Below are 21,072 nucleotides of genomic sequence, written 5' to 3'. Positions count from 1 at the left end.
TTGCTACCCAGAAAGGAATTTTTCATAGAATTCTATATAATGATAAGGTTTTTTTTGGGGGGGGTGGGGCGATTAAGAGAAGGGAAATCTTGAAGTAGGATGTCTCTAGTAGGATCTGAACTCACTTAAAAGGTAGATGAATTTGGACAAATTGCTCAACCTCTCTATGCCTTTATATTAGCATGTGTGATATGAAAAGAAGAATATTAGAATATTACAGCCAAGTTTGGGAGTGCATTACATACATTAACACGCACAGAGGAGCTAGATAGCGACTGTAGTACGTCCTCCATATAGCATACTTATTATTGTTAACCTGTGGCTTAAGCCATCTTTGTCAGACAAAAGATTATTGCTCAGAGAAACCATCAGTTGATAGGCCCAGGAATGACTTGAGTAGCGGTAGAGACTAATATATCAGCGAATGTAAACAAACAAACAAACAAACAAACCAGAAAACTTTAGGCAGAATGTAACCTTTCTAATATATCGTAAAAAGTATCATTAGCTTGTAGTGAAAGGGAAACCATCAAGCTTTTTGATTTCTTTTCCACTGCAGCCATCAACTCACCTAAATGGCCTCCCAAGAAGTTGGTAATACAGAGATGGAAACAGGCTCTGGTGCCCCAGGCAGTGAAATGGAACCAGAAAGGTCAAGTAATCCTCTCTATAACCCTATTGATGAATCACAAAATTTCACAAGGGGACAGCTACAAGCCCTTGGGGTAAGTCAATGGTCATTTAAAAATGAATTTAAGAGAAGTGAAAATAAGTATTATGTGGACAACCATGCTTGGGCCCATGAAAGGGATTTCTGGGCTATTCTTCCCTGAGTCGATTGGATTGCTCCTTTAAGAAAATATTGGTATACATCTTTGATCTAGAAGAACTCATGCAGGTGCATTCTCACATGGCAAAAATGATTATATATATATATATACACAACATCTGTATATATTTATCTTATAAAATAAATGTTGAGAATAACTCCAAGGTCCTTTATTCTTTCTTTGCGCCTTTGGTTCCCAATATCAGGAGGCAGTGCTTTATAAAACTCATGTTCTATATTTTAAATTTAAAAAATTCCATTGAGAAAGAAGGCTGAGTAGAATGCTACTTACTTTCCTTCTGTCTGTCTTTGTCATATGACTGGATTCTAATGTATGCTGAGAAGATACTTTATTCAACCAGCCTTATCTCTTTCCCTTTCTGTCTCTTTCTGAGAAGGGTTTGTGAAAGTAACTAGAGAACTGGAGAGAGCCAAAGTTGAAACGTTTCTATTTCTATCAAAGAGAATGGTATAGAGAAAAATCTTCTTGAGGACTGTCTTGTCCAATTGATTTGGGTTTGACTTTTTCACCGTTTCAATTAATGATGTTCTTTTATGAAGAAAATTAAAATGGTCTAATCTCAGCGTAGACTCTAGTATATGACCATATGCCTTTCTTCTTCTTCTTGTCTTTCTAGGCCATCCAGATCATGAATGGAATAATTATTCTGGCCCTGGGCATTTTTCTGTGGGTCATGCAATACGAATCCAATATCCTCAGGGACACCTTTTTGTTTACTGTCTACACAGGCTATCCAGCGTGGGGAGCTGTGTTTGTGAGTAGGCAAATAGCCCCGGCCGTTGGTCACTTCCTAGCACCATTTGAAGTCTAATGCTTTCTATTAAGGACTGTTCATAGGTTATTTGAAAGTTGCATGCTGTTAGTCTGACTTGTAATTATTGGCACAAACACATATTTTAAAAATGTCTTTGTCTTTGATTTTGAAAACAACAAATAAAGAAAACCAATTCAACTCTCAATTACTGAGTACAAATTAGGCCCTGAAAAAAAATAATTCGACTACTACACAATTCTATTGCAAATGGCATAAAAAGAATGAGTGTTGGTGAATTGTCTTGTGGCACAGCAAAGTCCTGGCTTGAAAGAGAAGTAATTTGCCTGTTGATTCTTCTTTAAAAAATAAGACTATTGACAGAAATCTTACAATCATGGATGGTTTGAGAAGGAAAATGGTTGAAATTTAATATTTCTCTCTGTGCTTCATTTTCTGCATTCAAACAGTTTATCAGTTCTGGTTCATTGTCTATCGCCGCAGAGAGAAAAAACACAAGGCTGTTGGTAAGTGGCAGTTCTTTATCCCATGTTCATAGGAGTAGAAATAAATTATGCGTGAATCATACATATACCCTTTCGTTATCATCTCTGTTTCACTTGATTTCTTGGGTCTTTGTTGTAAAGGGTCAGCATGTTGTATCTGACAAGGATGCCATTTTGGCTCCTTCTCATAGACTTTTCAATAGCTGATCCTCTTTTTTTTTTTTTTAAATAAAATCATCAGGCTTTCTTCTGAGGTGCCTCGTGAGCCGACTCAGACCTTCCATCTTTCAGTTAGCAGATGAAAGCATTAACTGTTGGAACCACCTCTCCCTGCTATTGAGTCAATTCTGACCCATAGTCACTCTACCAGAGGAAGATGAAGGGACAATTCTACTTTGTCCTTTAGGGTTGCTATGAATTTGTACAACCTCATGACCTAAAACCCAATTGCTCCAAACTCACTCTAATCCTAATCAGGCTTTCAGATCCCTTCAAGATCACCAAAGACTTCCACATGCCTAATGAAAAGAGTCGTTCTTGGTCATCCCATAACGAGATCTATGAGTGCCACTTGGCATAGTTGTCCATTCACTCCCGCTTCTGATAATTCCTACTTTGAGCTTTAAGCCATCTTGATTGACTAGTGCCCCATCTGTTCCTTAGTGCCCTTTCTTGATTTCCTGATTTCTTTCCTCCTCCTTGATGTTTTGGTGTGAGAGGACGCCAGATCTAAATTCTTTGTCACTTGCTTTACTCAATCTGTATTCACTCCTTTGGTGAACTCATCCATTCTCACGAATTCAAATAACAGCTATCTGTTTCCCAACATTAACTCTTTCCAACCTAGATCTCTTTCTTGAGTCCCAGACAGGTATCTTTAGATGTCTAAAAGGTCAAGAATTCAACTCCTAATCTCTTTCAAAATTTCCCACCTACAGTCTTCTTCATGTCCACTGCTAGAGAGTCTATCATTCTGGTTTCATAGGCCCCAAATCTTATTAGAATTATTCTTGTCCTCTTGCTTTTGTAATCCTGCCTTCAACTTGTCAGCAAACCCTACTGGTCCTACCTTCAAGTTATATAGTAGTTGGATCTTTTCCTCATCTTTAGTCTAGTAACCCTTGTTCAGTCTACTATCATCAGTCCTAATGGAGGCCCTTGATACCTGCCTGGGCTGGCTGAAGACTAGTCTTAATCGAGATAGTAGAGTGATTCCTTCAAACTATAAATCTAATGATGCTGTCCTTTTTGCTCAACCCCCCTCCCAAGTGTATCTATATTTCACTACAAGTAAGAACCAACACTTACTCTATGATCTAAAAACGAATTGCCTATGTGGATCAGAATTGACTCGATGGCAATGGCTTTAAAAAAATAAGTTTTATTTGAGTTGTTGAGTTAATTCTGATATCAGTTGAGCCCATGCCTTCAGAGTAGAACGTTCTTGATATGGTTTTCAATTATATAACCTTGTGGAAGCATTTTGTGAGGCCCTCCTTCTGAGGCCCTTGTGAATGGATCTGAACGGCCCATCTCTTGGTTGTGTACTTAACCATTTTTGCCTCCTAGGACCTATATGGCCTTAAATCATGAGATTCCCTAAATTTTCTTTGTTTCCCAATATTGTTTACTTAGATTTTTCCTCCAGAAACCTTGGCCCCTTTCTTTCCCTGCAGTAAAGCTGTAACACTGTAAGTTTTGAATGGAATGTTTCTGTAACTTCAGGGTCATACCGCCAATTAAGCTTCTAATGTATGCATTCAGTTCTTTTATGCCTGTCTCCAAAATTCAGTCCTCTTTATTTTCAAGTCATTTCTATTTCATACACAATTCCTCAAGTCTTTCTCCGCGTCTCCATGTCCTCCTTACCCCATTCTTGATCTCATAGGGCTTTCCTCCCTTCATTTTAAGAATAACATATCCAGATTCAGTCAGATATTGATAGCGGGTGGGTCTGTTTCCCATCTCTCTTTTATCTATAGCACATATGCTGCATACCCCTGTGTTTTCTACCCCTCTTTAGAAAGAAATAAAATAAAATTACATAGCTTTCATTGTGCTTAGGACACTTGTGGCACAGTGAGTTAAGCATTGAACGGTCAACTCAAAGGTCACCAGCCACTTTGCATGAGAAAGATGGGACAATCTTCTTATGTAAAGGTTTACAACCTTGTACACCTTCAGCAGAAATTCTATTCTGTTCTATAGGTTCTCCGTTAATGGGAATTGACTCGACCATGGTTTAGTCTTTACTGGCCAATTTATTATTTTTGTTGTTTTGTCTTTGCTGTTAGAATTTAAGTTCCTTCAGGATCAGGATCTTGATTTGTTTGTTCATCAATGTTGCCCAGCATCTAGGATAATACCAAGTGGGTAAATACATATTTACCAAGTAGGTGAATAGTCAATATTTGTTTCAATGAATGATAGCCAAGTGAATGAAGCATGTGTGGTGTATATTAATAGAAAATTCTCATATCTTTTCAGATGAGGAACAGTTCCCAGATGAACATCGCTAGTGCCATCATCGCGCTGGTCGGAATTGCTTTTCTTTCTGCAAATGTAGCCTTGAATGTCGAGTCGTTAAGGAGTTGCCAGCTGCTCCAGACACCAAGCTTATGCATTTACATGGGACTCTTATCAACAGTAGGTTTTAAAAAATGTGTAATTATAAAACAGTTGAAATAATCAAAACTGTACAGAAAATGATATATTAGATTTCTCATCAGGAGAAAGCTGATGACATCAGGATAGCATGCTTGGTAAGATTGTCACCATGTCAATTCTGACTAAGTGGTGCGGAAGGGCAGGGGGACGGCCCCACAGGTGTCCTAGCCTGCGATCTTCATGGAAGCTCACTGCCACTTCTTTCTCCTTTGGATCAAAATGTGGACTTTAGGTTCCTAGCTAAGTGATTCAACACTGTACCACCATGGTTCCTAAGCGAGAACCTCAATGAGCTAGCTTAACTCTGGCTGCAGCCACGGGTTCAACCAAACCAATGCTTGGGAGGAATTTGCAGGACCAGACAGCATTGTGCTCTGTTACACAATGGTTACTGTCAGTGAGCCAATTCTGAGTGCCAGGTGACCTTGTTTTGAGTCTTAGCTTTGCCACATATTAGCTTTGTGACGATGGGCATATTAGATAACCTCTATGTCTTAATTTTCTCATTTCTAAAATGAAAATGATAGTAACACAAATCTCACACGATTGGCGTAAGGATTGTTGTTTCTAGATGCTGTTGCATCGATTCTAATTCATAGGGACCCTCCATACAGTAGGACATTGCCCAGTTCTGTATATATATATGGCTTAAATAAGATAATGTTTGATATGCTATTAAAATAAATTAGCCCATCATGTTATTATCATTATTAATATACTCCGGTGAGTGATTATGCTTTAAAAGCAACTTTCTGTATAGAAAGAAAATTTCAAATAATGACCAATTGACACGTTCCTTAATGACCTTCTGAAATTTTTATTTAAAAAATTTGCTTGTGTTTGTGTATTTTACCTCTTGTGTGATTAATTTAGAAGTTAAAAATTTCCTTCAAATTTATTCACTTTATCCATGATAATATATGAAGTATATTTCACTGACTCACTTGTAGTACTTCCATTTGCTAACACTACTCCTACGAGATTATTGGCTTGTTTTCTTTATTATATTTTTAATTATCTAAATTTATTTTTTCATCTGATTTTTCTTGGGGGTTGTGGCTTTTCCCTTCCAGAAAAATTCGGAATTTGTCCCTCTAGATGCCACAATTACAAGGGCTTTATTTTGTGTTAAAGATTTCAGCCTGAGAGTTTTAGGTTGTCGGGATCGCACAAGTTCTGAAACCTCTGCATGACTTCAAAAATAATTTACATTAGAAGGATTCTTATAAGGCCAGTCTCAATGAGGTAGAAGATAAAGATCATCCGACTGTTTGCCTTTTCTAAAGTGTTCAACCATTCCACTGCTCTGGTAGCAGCCACCAGTCCTTTGCTCACCTGTCACCCCTAGCATCCCAGGGATCTGCAATTGCTGCAATGCCTCACAGAACTCACAAACTGTCAAGGAAATGGATCTATACTTGTGGAGGCCAGCAAGTCCCAAATCTGACTTCCAGATGGCCTTCTGGAGGACTCTCCTCACTTACACAAAGTTGCACTATGGATGCACGAGGCTGTGGGCACTGTTGAATCAGGTGACAGTCTGCCAGCTCAAGTCCCAAGAATTGGAGGTCAGGTGGAAGCAAGCCAGATGCAGAGTTCAGAGCGAGAGAGTCAACTTTGTAAAAGACGACGGACTTTCTTAAGTCAAAATGGCTACACGAATCCTGCGTACAGTAATTGTTGTCTGGGTGCTCATCATCTGGTGACTCGTCATTTGCCTTTCATGCATACTCAATTAGGAAGCAGTGTGGGGAGGTCACAAAGATGTTGTTTTGCCCATCTTCGGGGCTTTGTTAGAAGTGAAGTGTTTGCCTTCTGGTGCCAAAGGTTAAGTAGAGGACCACTTCTCCTTTTCCTAGTCAGGTTAAGTCTAGTTTCAGTCAGTTACTTAACCCCAGCTTCCTACTTTTCTCAATTAGGAATAACTTCAAGCTGCAAATTCTCATTTTAACACAGATATCAGAAATGACACCTAAACGTCAGACTGTACTCGTAAGGAAACAAAGGGCAGTGATAAAATGGAGACCCAACATATATCTCACTTTGATCTTGCTTCATTAGCACAACAGATGTAGAGATTAGAATTTACAATACACCACAAAATTGAGGACTATGGCTAGAAGGACCATATTAAGTTAGTAATCAATTACACTAGAATTACTAATAACAAAATTACGGGGGTGGGGCATGGTATTTTTGTCCATTTACCTGGACTACTTACTCCTCCTCTCCTTAGCTGACTGCTCTTGAACTTGGCGGATAGTAAGCGATGGTTTCAAGGCCCTTGGGAGGTCTTTACACTCACTACCACTAACCTGCTAACTAAAGGTTGCCAGTTGAAACCCGTCCCGTTGTGTTGTGTCAGAAAGGCCTGGTGAACCCTTTCTGTAAATATTCCAGCCAAGAGAACCCTGTGGAGTTGTTCGACACTGTAGCACATGGGGATCACCATGAGTTGGAATTAATTTGATGGCAATGGGTTAATGATAGTTTCAGAGTTTTGCTTCTATAACTTCTTTCTCTTATGTAACATGAGTTGATATTAAAAAACAAACGACAACAATATTTTTCTCTCCAGGGAAAATCCCAAGTACTCAGACTGGGAGTCTATCCTTTCTAAAAGTGTTGTGTATTTGTATCTTAAACTTCAAATTTAATTGATCTCTCTAGGGTTTATGGGAGGGAGATACTGTGGTTCATTTTCTTGTCAGTATGTTCTCCCTGGATACATCTCTTGGGTCTGACACGAAGTATCATCTCCTCTAGGGCCTGGTGTCTCTTATGCTGATCTTTACCTTGCTGGAATTGTGCACAAGCATCTCTGTCTCATACATGTGGTGCAAAGCAAACTGTTGTCAATCAAAAGCGGTGAGTATTTTTAAATCACTAATAATTTATATTGCCTGCAAGTCCCTCTGTAAGGTTTATGGTTTTGCTTGATTCAGGAACTGGAAGAAATCTTGTTTTGTGCTAATTATTTGTGGAATTCCTGGTGGTTCAGATGAAATGAATGAAAAAGTTAGATTAAAGGCAAGATAAGGATCCCAATGGGAATTCTAAGAGGAAACTCTGTATTTACTACTTAAGAGCATACAATTAAAAAACCATGCAATTGAGCTATGGTGAACATATCCCACAATTCCATAGGTCAGTCATATTTAGGAGGATTGTGCGACTATCACCTCCATCAACTTTGGAACACTCCCTGGCTTCTTTTACCCATTACTATTAATTATCCCCCAACCTCTACTTCCTTGTCCTCAAATAATTATGAATCCAATTGCTGTCTTCATAAATTCACCCTTATCGGCTGCCCTTTATGGAAAACCATACAAAACAAAGACACCAAACAAAAGAGGACCCAGCAACAATGACCCAATAGAACAGAGAAAAAGATCCATCAAAAAGAAAGATGGGCATTTAAAAACTAGAATAAATTTAAAATGGGTCAAAAAACCAAAAACAATGCACTGTTGTTGATGTTGACTCACAGTCAGCCTACAGGCACAGTATAATTGCCCCTGTGAGTTTTGGAGACTGGAACACTTTCTGGGTGTAGAAAGAAAATCCTTTCCCTGGAGGAGTGGTTAGGGGTTTCAAAATTAGCAGCTCAACAATGAACCACGACTCCATCAGGGCTCCTTGGAAATGGGTCAAAAGAGAGATCTAATGTCAAGGTGTTACATCCCAATCTAACTACTGCTGCTAAAACCCACTTTCCAATAAAGAGCATATGTTTTGGAAGCAGAAAGAATTAAGTCTATTTTCTCACCATCTGTCAGTTTCTAGATGTAGGACTCAGGAAAATGACACAAAATTCTTTCGGATATCAACTGGAAAATATGTCTCCCTGGAAAATGAGGATAACTGTACCCCCTTTGATTTTGTTGTTTAGAATACAATACATATGTGTATGTATTCCACGTGACAACAGCAAAAATATACAAATTTGTATAATATTAAAAGACAAAAAATATGAGGGGCCAGCCCCAATCCCAACTATGTGGACAGTCCACCCTCCCCACAGAAGAATGCACTTCAGAGGACAGCCCTGAAACTACAGCTCAGGGAGAGGGACGTGTCTGATCAGAGCACTCAGGATAAGGGAGAGGAAGAGAGAGTGGAGCACATCCTTGCCCACCAAGCCCAGAGGATGGTATTCCCGCTCAGAGAAGTCAAAGCACAGAGAGGACTATAGGGCTGGCCCAACTAGGAGACATGACGTCCCTCACTGATCCATATCACTACGGGGACAACACTGGAGACACAGTGAGAGAATTGCACCCGATCTGACCCCACCACACTGAGGCGGAACACTAAAGTGTACAACAGAACATCAAGGGGAACAGAGCAATGACGTCCCCAGGGAATACCAAAAATAGACTGTGGGGCCAGGGGGTGGCACCCCTTCAGACTCTATGAGAAAACACTCCTAAAGGTAAACAAACACATCTTGAACTATTTACGGGCTTTTTTTTTTTGGTGGTTGGTTTATTGTTGTTGTTTTCTTTTGTTGCTTTGTTTTGCTCTGTCTTATTTTTTGTGCATATTATTATCTATGCAGGTCTATCTAGATAAGATAGGCGGAATAAACAATCTGGAGGAGAAAACAACAGGACTGATAGTTTTGGGGAAGGTGGTGGACATGGGAGAGGGGGAAAGTAAGTGGGTGTTAACAAACCTAGGGACAAGTGATCCAAAATTGATGGTGAGGAGGGTGTAGGAGGCCTAGTAGGGCTTGATCAAGAGCAATGAAACTGAGAGGAATTACTGAAACCCAAATGAATACTGAACATGATAGTGGGACAAGAGGAAAGTAAAAGGAAACAGAAAAAGGAACTAGAAGGCAAAAGGCATTTATAGAGATATAAATACAGGCATGTACATTTGTAAATATATTTATATATTATGATGGGGAAATAGATCTGTGTGCATATACTTATAGGTTTAGTATTAAGGTGGCGGATGGACATTGGGCCTCTATTCAAGTACTCTGTCAATGCAAGTATACTTTGTTCTATTAAACTGGCATGAAAGGGTAATAATAATTTCTAAATTATCAAGGGTTTGTGAGGGAGGGAGAGTGGGAGAGGGAGGGAGAAAAATGAGGAGCTGATACCAAAGGCTCAAGTTGAAAGAAAATGTTTTGAGAATGATGATGGCAACAAATGTATAAATGTGCTTGACCCAATGGATGAATGTATGGATTGTGATGAGAGTTGTACAAGTCCCCAATAAAATGATTCTTAAAAAAATGACAAAAAACAAAAAACCAATTGCTATCAAGTCAAGTCTAACTAATGGCAATTGCATGTGTGTCAGTGGCTGATTTTTCAGAAATAGCACACCAGACCATTCTTCCAAAACACCTCTGTGTGGCCTTGAACTTTATAATACTCAGTTATTAGTCAAGTTCATTAACCAGTTTCACTTCCTGGGGCTTCGCTTAGCAAAGTAAAATGACAAGATCCCCTCTAGTTGAACTTTCTTCCACTAGCTAGCATGAGATGCACTCATATGTGTTTGTGTGTATACAATATATATGCTCATATTTCATTTCAATCAATCCAGATTATTGGTGATGGAGATACTGATAATTACAGTGAGTGGGGGAAGGGAGAATTGAGTCAATGCTTGGAGTTGATGTTGCTTTATTTTTCAGGAAATTTCTTCACATCTCAATTCCATGGAATGAGGCATGTCTCCAGAGAAAAATAATTTTGAGAGCAAGGAAATTCAACTTCAAATCTCTAATGCTTCAGAACTTCCTTCATTGCTTTGGGCGAGCACAAGTCCATGACATGCAAGCATGCCATTCTGCTTCTAGTCATGAGAAACTCAAATGTTTGTTCAAGGTTTTAAATTCCAACTTTATCTTACTGTGAGACAGATAGGACACATATCTTTTCACCAGACCCTCAGTATTGTAACTTCTATGAGCATTCTTCCAAAGTTATTTCCAGAGACTATTTCACCATTTATCTGCTACCTTTGAAGATGAAAGGACACCAGGTTACACATTTGTAAGTCTCTCTAGTAATCGATTTCCAACCACACTACTCACCTGCTGTCGAGTTCATTACGACTCATAGTGACCCTGTACGCCAAAGGAGTTATGGCCAAGAACTTGAACATTTCAGATTTATAACGAAATTTGACTCTAACGCTTACTCTGTGTGCATTTGCACAAGTTACATAATCTCTTTGACTTGCATTCCATCAGCTATAAAATAGACACAATAATGGTATTAGTTGTTATGAGACACAATAATGTTATTAGTTGTTATGAGAGTTAAATGAAAATAAAGTAACGTGAAACAGCATCAAAGCTAATTAATGATGATGTGGTACTGGTGGTGGCAGCCTTGTAATTGCTGCTAAAATGGATGTGGGACAGTGGTCAGCTGCTTGGGAAAGATATAGAAGAAACCCTCCTACTTTCATTGTGGCTCCTAGACCATCAGTGGGTCACTACCTCTTTTTGGGTCAAACGACCTTTTCACAGGGGTCACCCAATTCATAGCAGTAGCAAAATTAAAGTGATGAAGTAGCAACGAAAATAAAGTTATGGTCGTGGGGTGACCACCACATGAGGCACTGTATGAAAGGGTCACGGCATGAGGAAGGTTGAGACCCACTGCTCTAGACTCTTCAACAACGTCCACGACCTTCTTTTCAAGGGGGTGATTTCCTGCTAAAACTTCTGCTATGTCTTGGTGCATGCTTTATAAATCTTCAGCTAACATACATACATTTATCATTTATAAGTTATTTTTATCCATTTATATTTTAAACGGAATCATCTACAATGTTCATATTCCTACTCGCAGCTCCTTATAACATGTGCAAAGATTTCTCCACCGGCATTTTTTTCTTACTAAAATAGACAATTACTCTGGATGGGAACTGACATTCCCTGCACCCAGTGCTTCTGCCAAAACTACTATCCGTGGGCTTAACAATAGGCTTTATCCACTGGTGTGGTATCTTGTAGAGCATCGCCTCCGATCAAGGGACTCACTTCACAGCAATGAAGTTCAGCAATGGGCCCATGCTCATGGACTCCACTGGTCTTTCTCTATTCCACATAATCTGGAAGCAGCTGGCTGGATAGAACGAATGATGGGGTGGTCTTCTAAGGAAACAATTCTAGTACCAGCTAGGTGGTAATACCTTTGTGACATTGTTCTCCAGAAGGCTTTTTTGAGGCTCTACGTCAACATCCAATATATAGTGCTGTTTCTCCAATACCCAAGATCCACGACTCCAGGAACCGAATGAGGGAAATTAAGGTGGGACAACTCACCTTTACTCCTAGTGACCCACTCGAAGCATTTGGGCTTCCTGTCCCTGGAACCCTGTGTCCTTTGGATCTGAAGTCTTAGTTCTAAAGGGAGGAATGGTTCAACATGGAAATGCACCGCTGATTCCACTGAACTAGGAATTAAGAATACCTCCTAGCCCTGTGGACTTTTCATGCCTTAAGATCAACAGGCAAAGAAGGATGGAGCTGTATTGAGTGCTAGGATTGATCCTGATTGCTTTTCTTTGGAGATTATAAGGGAGTACCCCCCCTATCCCTGAAGTGGAATTACACTGGGAGGAGTAGAGCTTTCCCAGTATACAGTTTTCCTGCTAGGCGAGCATCAAGCAACTTGGTCTGAGTTAGGGAACACAGTGGTGTCACCTGGGAAGGTTCACTCTGGTCACAGTGATTTTTTTTTTTTGTAAAAGCAGTTTTGCTCAAACATTACTCTTTGTGAAGGCCAATTTAAGAGAACAGTGTGCAGCTGTGAAATTTTGTTTCCTGCTCAGGAAATATGCTGCAAAACTGTTGTGATGTTGAACACAGCTCACAAGGACAGTGCTTTGTGAAAAACTCAAGTGTATGAGTGGTTTTCTTATTTCAAAAAGAGGTGGAATGTCGATTGAGGACAAACCTTGTTCTGATATCCATCAACTTTGGTCAAAAATATCGACTCGTAGTGCATTTGGAGTTTGTTCCACCAGATCAGACAGTTAATAAAGCTTTCTGCTTAGAGGTTCTGAAAAGATTGCATAACAGTGTGTTACAAAAAAGGGCTAATTCGTTGCAGATGGGGGACAAGTTTTATCACTACGACAAGGCACCTGCTCATGCAGCAATCTCAGTGTGCCAGTTTTTGGCAAAAACAGCCCCAAGCACCTTAGTCATCTCGCCTTTTACCGAGTGACTTATTTTTGTTTCCCCAAATAGAGAGGGGCATGAAAGGACAATGATTTGATAATGCAGAAGAGATGAAATAAATAAATAAATAAGGGAGGTGCTATCAGCCATCCAAACAAATGAGTTTGAAAAACATTTGCAAGAATGGCATCACAGATTTGACAAATGTATGCAGTGTAATGAAGAGTACTTTGAAGGTGATAAGGTTGTTTTGTAAAAAAAAATAAAATAAACACGTAGCGTTGAAAAAAATCCTTTTTTTGGAGGGGGTATTCCCTGTTGTATGTATGGTTTAAGGAGAAAACCAACCAAATGAACTATTGCATCCTCTCTTGACCGCTTGAACTGAACTATTGAATGACAGATCTGCACTTTTTGGGCCCAGTGCACCATTATCGCACATCCCTAGTATCATCCCCACACATACGGGTTGCTATGATGACAGCCAACTACAATAACAGTCATCACCTGTCTGAAGTAGATCACTGTCTTTTTTTCATGGTACTAGTGGGTGAGTTCAGACCACCAATTTTTTTTAGTTAGTAAACAAGGGAAAACCATTTGTGCCCCCTAAGAATTTATCACATTTGTTCTATATATATTTATAATTTAATGTTCATTTCTAAAATATTAATTGAACAATAACTTAGAGAATATCTTCAGCATGGCCCAACTTGACTGGGTCCTGATGCTTTGCTTTGGTAACCATGTAATGTGGCAGTTGTGTCCTCTTCCCACTGATGTGATCTGAGACGGTTGCTCTGTCAGTCACAAAACTCTACTTCCACAACTAAGTTAGATCCTTTGAGGACTAAGGTGCACCTGACCCAAGCCATGGTATTTCCAATGACCTCATATGCATATGCAAGGTGAACATTAAATAAGGAAGACCTAAGAAGAATTGATGCATTTGTATGTGGTGCTGCTGAAGAACATTGAAAGCATCATGGACTTCCAAAAGGACAAAGCTGTGTTGGAAGGAGTATGGCAGAGTGCTACCTTGAGGCAAGGATGGCGACATTTCATCTTCTATGCTTTGAACACTTCAAGAGAGAGCAGTCCGTGGACATCCTGTTTGGTAAAGTAGAGGGCCATTGAAGGGAGGAAGACCCTCCAGGAGATGGACTGACCCAGTGGCTGCAGGAAGGGGTTAAAATGCAAAACAATTGTGAGGATGGTGCAAGACTGACCGGTGTTTTGTTCTGTTGTGCAGAGGGTCCCTATGGGTCATAATCACCTCAATGCCACCTAACAACAACAACAACAACAACGTTAAATAATTTTCTGCCCTAGCAGTGATAAACCAATGAGTTGTAAAAGGATTAAGGGTGGGGTGCAACATGTAGTCCTATCAGAACCTTGGTTGACTGCAATGGGAGTTTAGCTGCAACACCTTTTATCTTACAAGAGATGAAAGGAGAGAGAAATGAACCGTCAGGAGGAAGGTATTGCTACTAACAAAGAAGAGTTGAGAGTGGAGTGCATCTTGGGCCTCCAGGTCCATGTGCTTGGAATTTCCTAGATCCAAGGTTAGACTGATGCCCAAACACATGTAGATCTGCACAGAACTCTAGCCCGCAAGTTTGAAAGGAGGCAAGATCTTTCTGGAGAGCTGACCCAGAGAAAGAGCCTTCCTCTGGAGCTTCCAGCCTGAATTTGAACTTCTAACCTTGTAAGCCTTAGGGGAATAAATTTCTGTGGTTAACGCCTTCCACTTATGGTATTTCTGTTATAGCAGAACTATGTAACTAAGATGGCCTCCTATGTGCCTGCGCTGGACAACGTGTTGGTGTACAATAGATGATTATATCTATTCCCAAATTGCTCCTCCATTCCTCCAACCAAACCTGTTGATGTCAAGTCAATTCTAGCTCATCGTGACTCAGAGGGAAGGATTGACCACTTCATAGTGTTTCTAGGGCTCAAATCAGTTTTTGGAACATTTTATTGTGATTCAAGTGAAAGTCTACGCAGTCTACATATTTTTTTCCATTGAACAATCTCTACGCATAAACCAAAATTCATTTGTTGAAAATTTACCGAGAAAATTTGTTTTCCATCCTACAACTCATGCACATTGCAGTAATAAGATTATTGACAATCTTTATCATGTAGTAATACACTTTCCACACCCTCTCTGTGTTTTCTGTTTGTCCATCTTTCCATCTTTCGAAGCTTTATTCCTGTGAAAATTCTGCCTTCTTGATATCATATACTTGGTTGGTTTAAAGAGCGAGCATTTCTCTGGCATTATCCTACAAATTTGTCCATCATTGGGCTAACAGTTGAGTCATAGGGCTAGGGTTGAAAGGTGCCTAAGGGTCATGGTCTCAAGGGCTCCACCATCTCTATCAGATCAGTACACCTGCCCTTTTAGAGTTCTGTTACACACATTTCTCTCATTATATCCAGTATCTCCTGTTGAGACCCAGTTCAAAGCGGTCAGCAGTGGTCACCATTTAGTTTTTTGGTGTCAGGGTTGTGGAGGCTGTGGTTCTTGTGGTCCATTGCTCCTTTGGAGCCTTTGTTTCCTTTTGCCTTTGATTTTACTCATTATTCTTTCTTCTGTTCAGGAGAGACTAGCAGTCACCTTTGCTGGCCAGTTACAAGCTTTAAAGACCTTAGTTACTTACTACTCACCAAAGAAGTGATGCACATTTTGTTGATGACCTTCCTCTTTTTATTTGATCCTGTACTTTACCAAGCATGATGTCCTCTTCCTATGACTGGTCTCTCCTGATAAAATGTCTCAAGTATGTGAGACGAAATCTTGCCGTCTTCGATTCTAAAAAAGGATTTTGGCTGTATTTCTTCCAGTACAGATTGGTTTGCTCTTTTGTAAATTCATAGTAATTTAACAATCTTTCCCAATACAATGATTCAAATGCATCAATTGATCTTGGCTCTTCATTACTCATTGACTTTCACATGCATGTGACGAAATTGAAAGTACCATGACTTGTATCAAGTGCACCTTAGGCTTCAAAGTGACATTTTTGCTGTTTAACACTTTCAACAGCTGGGATCTTCTGGAAGTAGACATTTAGCTTTTCTTTGGAGGCAGATCTGAGTGGATTTGAACCATAAACTTTTGGTTAGTAGCCAAGTGCCTAACGGTTTGCCCCACTCACGCAAGCTCATCACTGATCCCCGGGAAATTGAGGAAGAAGCCTGGCTTGCCAAAAAAGAGGAAGCAGGAGGTGGATGGTGGGCAAACACTGTACACGCAGACACTGTCAGAGGAGGAAGTACATGAGCTAGGGGAGGAAAGTTTGCTCGGTTATCTCTTCCTTTCAGGCAGTGGTACAGTTAGGTGCTGTCTTGATAATTTTGTGGTAACACACCACAAAAGCATTTTGTCATATGTTCAAATGTTCTTTGTTGTAAAAGATGAAAGAGTAAGGAGGTCAAAATGTAGAAATGGATGGACTATGATAAACATTTCAGAAGTGGGTAGAAAGAAAGTGCTAGTGAAAATGGGACACGAAACAATTTGGAGATCATAAAGTCCAGAGTTATAAGTTTCTGTTGAATTTTTTCATAAAATAGCATCTTTTTCAAACACTCCAGACCATACTCAATCTGTTTCCCATCTGAATCTCTTCTATTCACAATTATTTGCTACCCACATAATGACCTATTATATCTACACCCAGGAAGCCCCATAAGGGATCCCTCAGCACAACAGTTTAGCTGTTGACTGTGTATGGAACAGTTGGCAGTTTAGTCCCACAGAGTGGCTCCACAAGAAAGACTTGGTTAATTGTTTGTACAAAAATAACAGTCTAGAAATTACTTTGTTACATGGGTTTCCTAGAGTGAGATCAATTCGATGGCACTCAATCACAGGGAATCAAAACCCAAACCCCCATTGTTGAGTTGATTTTGTCTCATAGAGATCCTAAAGAACCGAGTAGAATGGCTCCCAAGGCTGTTTGTTATATTCATGGAAGGAGGCGCTCACATCTTTCTCCTGTGGAGTGGGTGATGGGTTCAAAGCCCTGCCCTTCTTGTTAGCAGCCAAATGCTTTAACCACTGAGATAAAGGGCCCCAGGAGCAACAGCAGGAAGCATCATAAGCATTTACTTCTTCAGATCTTTTCCTAGAGGATGCAGGAGGTTTGATCTGAGCCAGAGGAAAGCCAGTCAAACTCCCGAATCTGTCGTTTTAAGTCCTGGCTTAAATGGCAACTCGTTTAGAGATCCTTCCCTCAGTGGGTGAAGGGAGACTTCGGACAGGGCAAGATATGACAAAATAATAATCGATCAATTATCAAGGGTTCATGAGGAAGGGGGGACCGGAGAGGGAGGGGGAAAATGAGGAGCTGATGCCAGGGGCTTAAGTAGAGAGCAAATGTTTTGAGAACGATGAGGGGAACGGATGTACAAATGTGCTTTAAACAATCGATGTATGTATGGATTGTGATCAGACTTATATGAGCCACTCATAAAACGATTTAAAAACAAAAGAACAAGAAATTCTCCCCTCATCTCCATGAAGTTGCATTGTTAGGATCTACACGTTCCAATAGCTTTCTCCATAGTGAGAACTGTTATATCGCTTCTCTTTGCTCTGCTGGCCAAGGGCTGGGGCCATGGTGTTCTCCTCTGCAAGCTCAGCGACAAGAGCTGAAATGTGACATGGGGCTGGAAGTTCTTTTTGGATGAATACAAAAGAAAATGAAATTTATTTGTTTATTCCAATAGCACATTGGTTGCTGCTTTTTTGGGATCCATCAAGTTGACTTCAACTCATAGCGACCCTATGGGGAAGAACAGGCTGCCGGCAAGATTTCCAAGATGTTCTCTATGAGAACAGTTTGCCAAGTCTTTGTTCCCGTGGAGCCTCTGGTGCATATGAATCATCGATTTTCAGTTGGCAGCTGATTGCTTAACCATTGGGCAACCACACCTCCTTATGCACACTGATTAAGTTCATTAATTCCTCCTTCATATGCTCAAGCTAATATCTTTGTTTCCTATAGAAAAAGGAGAAATGTTATCTTATTCCAGAATGGCAAGACAGGCGATTGGTGGTACGATTTTTAGCATCTTTAGGCTTATTAAAATTATTTAAGATGATTTTTATAATTATAATTTTTGATGATGAACCACAATGTTTTTATGAGAAAATGTGATAGAATTTTAGTCATTATTCTTAAACACGTTTAGAATGTGCTTCAAATATTATATATCTATGCATATATAATTAGATTGAATGGAAAAAAGCTAAAACCATCTGTGAATCTCATGTGTATTCAGTTTTGCTATGTTCATGTTATTTGAAGAGAACCTTGGTTTACTTCCAACTCTAATTTATGCCATCCTAAAGCGTTTAGATCTGCTGACAAGCCACTACTGAGTTCATGAGCCTTCATGCTTCCAGTGTCCCATCTTTGCCACTCCAAGAGGATTTAGACTCCTTCTCTCACCACTCAGAAGCAATGCATCGTCTTACGTGCTAGCAGACAATGGAGTCTTTAGTGTGAATACTTTCACTTTTAATCTTGTAATGAGACAGAGAGCATTGTGAAACTAATGAAGTTAGGTTAAAGCCTAACACCTTATCATTTGATCATACTTTTGACTTATTTTACGTTGATCCAGTTTTTAAGATTTTCTGCCTTCTTTTTAATTGAGGTTTTCTCCTGCTTTATTTTGTCCTTGTCAGATTTTTTTTTTGGTTGGCTGGGTTCTCCATTTTGTTTTGTATGTTTATTCTGTATATAAAATCCAGGATGGGTAAATCTATAGAGACAGTCAGTGAACAAATAATTATCTAGGGACACCACAGTGGAGGTTGGGGAGCAACAAGATACTACCATCAGGAAGCCCAAGAAAGAAGACAATGTTCTAAAATTGATTGTGGTGACGATTGCTTAACTCTTCTCAATGTGATCAAACTAATGAATTGTATCAAATGTGAATGACATGCCAATAAAAAACGGTCAGAACCTTAAGAAACAGTTAAATCAATTGACTTTGGAACCACATCAGCCACAATGTTTATCAACAGAAAATGGAATCAAATTGTAGTCATTTTTGCGCAAATATGTTTAGAACTTGCTCCAAATATTGTATTTTCAAGGCCATCTACTTGAAAGGCAGCAGACAAAAGAGTTGGGGATCAGAAAAAACCAAAAAGTGTTTCCACACGCTTCTCAAGAATGAGGCGTAGCAGTCAGAAACCTATCTGATCCCGTTCAGAGACCCTCCCACGGAGAGCCTCATACACAGAGACACACAAATAGGAAGAGAGAGAGAACAGCAACAGGCATTGACGTCAGAGATGGAAACAGAGAATCAGGACATCACAGGCACACTCACACAAGCAAACAGGATTTCAGCCTTGGGTCTGCTAGTGAGGGGTCCATGCCTACAGCCAAGAAGACAGGCTTTCAAAGCAGCAGTTGGAGAACTTCTGGCAGAGAAGTGGCTGAACTGGAGCACAAGTAGAGAAGGTTCTACAAGAGAGGTGTATTTCTTTTCCATCTGTGTTCTCTCACTTTGTCAATTTCCATTAAACACCCCATTTTTTTTGAGTTCTGCAAATTCCACCAGTTTCAGGAAGCATGATCTTCCAGGAGTCTCAATATTTCTCATTTCATACTCCGCCTTTTTAGTAGCCTACTCAATGTCATTACACATGACAGCAAAAAGAACCTTCGTGATCTTAATCAGTTGGGACAGCTTATCTGCCCGACAAGTGGCTAGGGCCTAAAGATAGCCATCAACACCATGAATCGACCAAGTTTCACTGTCCTTCTGGAGGCCACTGTGAGAAGAAGTCTACCGAGTCCTGTACAAAAGTAATGTTCATCGCTGGATAGCCCAATTAATGAGCGGGATGAACACGGGCCAAAGAAGCAGAGAAGGCCTTGCCCTCCCAGACCCACGAGGGCAGTCCAGGTAGGTATGGGCCATTCTTTTTTCAAGTCACACTGACTTAGGGGCTCAAGAGAGAGATATCAATTCATGGACATAGGCACAGCACATCTGGTTTAATTAATAGATTGAATATCAGGAAATCTTTTGCTATATAGTTTTTTCGGCGTGGCAGTAGCTCTTTTTGGCTGATGAAACGGGAGGAGTTTTCGGCTCGTGAACTGGTGGTAGCAGATGGTCTGACCGTGGTTGTTGTTGGCAGTGTGTGCCGTTGAATTGGTTCGGACTCAAAGGGGTATGTTCGATGCTGCTGGGCGGATGCGGGAGAAGATGAGGGCTTCCAGTCCCATGCAAATGTACAGTCTCAGAAACCCACAGGGGTCAGTCTATACTTCATAGTCGGAATGAACTCCTAGGAATAAACTCTTAGTCAATTGGTCAGTGAGTTGGTTTTGGACTGGCTGGATTTAGAATAATTTCAACCATCTACACCCCAGGAGGAAATACTGTCTGGTTCTGTCCCAGCCTCATCGTTGTTTGAGTCCACCATTACAGCCACTGTGCCAATCCATCGAGTTGAGGGTTTTTCTCTTTTTCGCTGACCTTCTACTTTACCAAGCATGAGGTCCTTTTCAGGGACTGGTCTGTCCTGATAAGATGTTTGAAGCATATGAGATGGATTCTGTCCATCTTTATTTCTCAGGAGCGTTCTGCGTGTACTTCTTCCAAGACGGAGTTGTCTGCTATTCTGGCAGTCCATGGTGCATGCAGTGTTCTTCGCTAAACCCATCATTCAGATGCATCAATTCTTCTGCAGTCTTTCGTATTCATGATCCAGCTTTCACACTTGTATGAGGTCAATGGAAATCGCATGGACTGAAGCCTCAAAGTGACAAGTGACCCTTCAAAGGGTTGAAGTACAACTGTCAATACGGTTTCCCAGGTTGTACCTTGTCACCAGAGAGGATCACTAAGTCTTTTCTCTCATAGAGTGACTGTGGGTTCAAACTGCCAACCTGATGGTTAGAAAGCAGCAGGGTGCATGACCATTGTGCCCTCAGTACTCTCCCTTCTAACACCAACTCCCAGTGGTCACTCGCTGCCATTGAGACGGGTATGGCTCGCAGCAACCCTACGGAACAGCATAGAACTGGCCCTGTGGGTTTGCAAGACTGTACCTGTTTACAGAAGAACCCTGGTGAATCG

General features: G+C 40.3%; 1 protein-coding gene across 1 annotated transcript; it reads left to right on the top strand.

Annotated features, from left to right (window-relative positions):
* The first annotated feature begins 638 nt into the window (after window positions 1–638).
* On the top strand, window positions 639–15,632 carry MS4A3 (membrane spanning 4-domains A3). The gene is made up of 6 exons (XM_075547569.1): window positions 639–725; window positions 1,468–1,605; window positions 2,073–2,129; window positions 4,596–4,754; window positions 7,542–7,643; window positions 15,555–15,632. Exons 1-6 carry the CDS (start codon window positions 639–641, stop codon window positions 15,630–15,632), a joined length of 621 nt encoding a protein of 206 aa, XP_075403684.1.
* The last annotated feature ends 5,440 nt before the right edge of the window (window positions 15,633–21,072 follow it).

Source organism: Tenrec ecaudatus, chromosome 4 (genome assembly GCF_050624435.1).
Source record: "Tenrec ecaudatus isolate mTenEca1 chromosome 4, mTenEca1.hap1, whole genome shotgun sequence".
NCBI lineage: Eukaryota > Metazoa > Chordata > Mammalia > Afrosoricida > Tenrecidae > Tenrec > Tenrec ecaudatus.
Note: the sequence above shows the minus strand (reverse complement) of the source record. Positions and strands in the feature narration are given on the sequence as shown.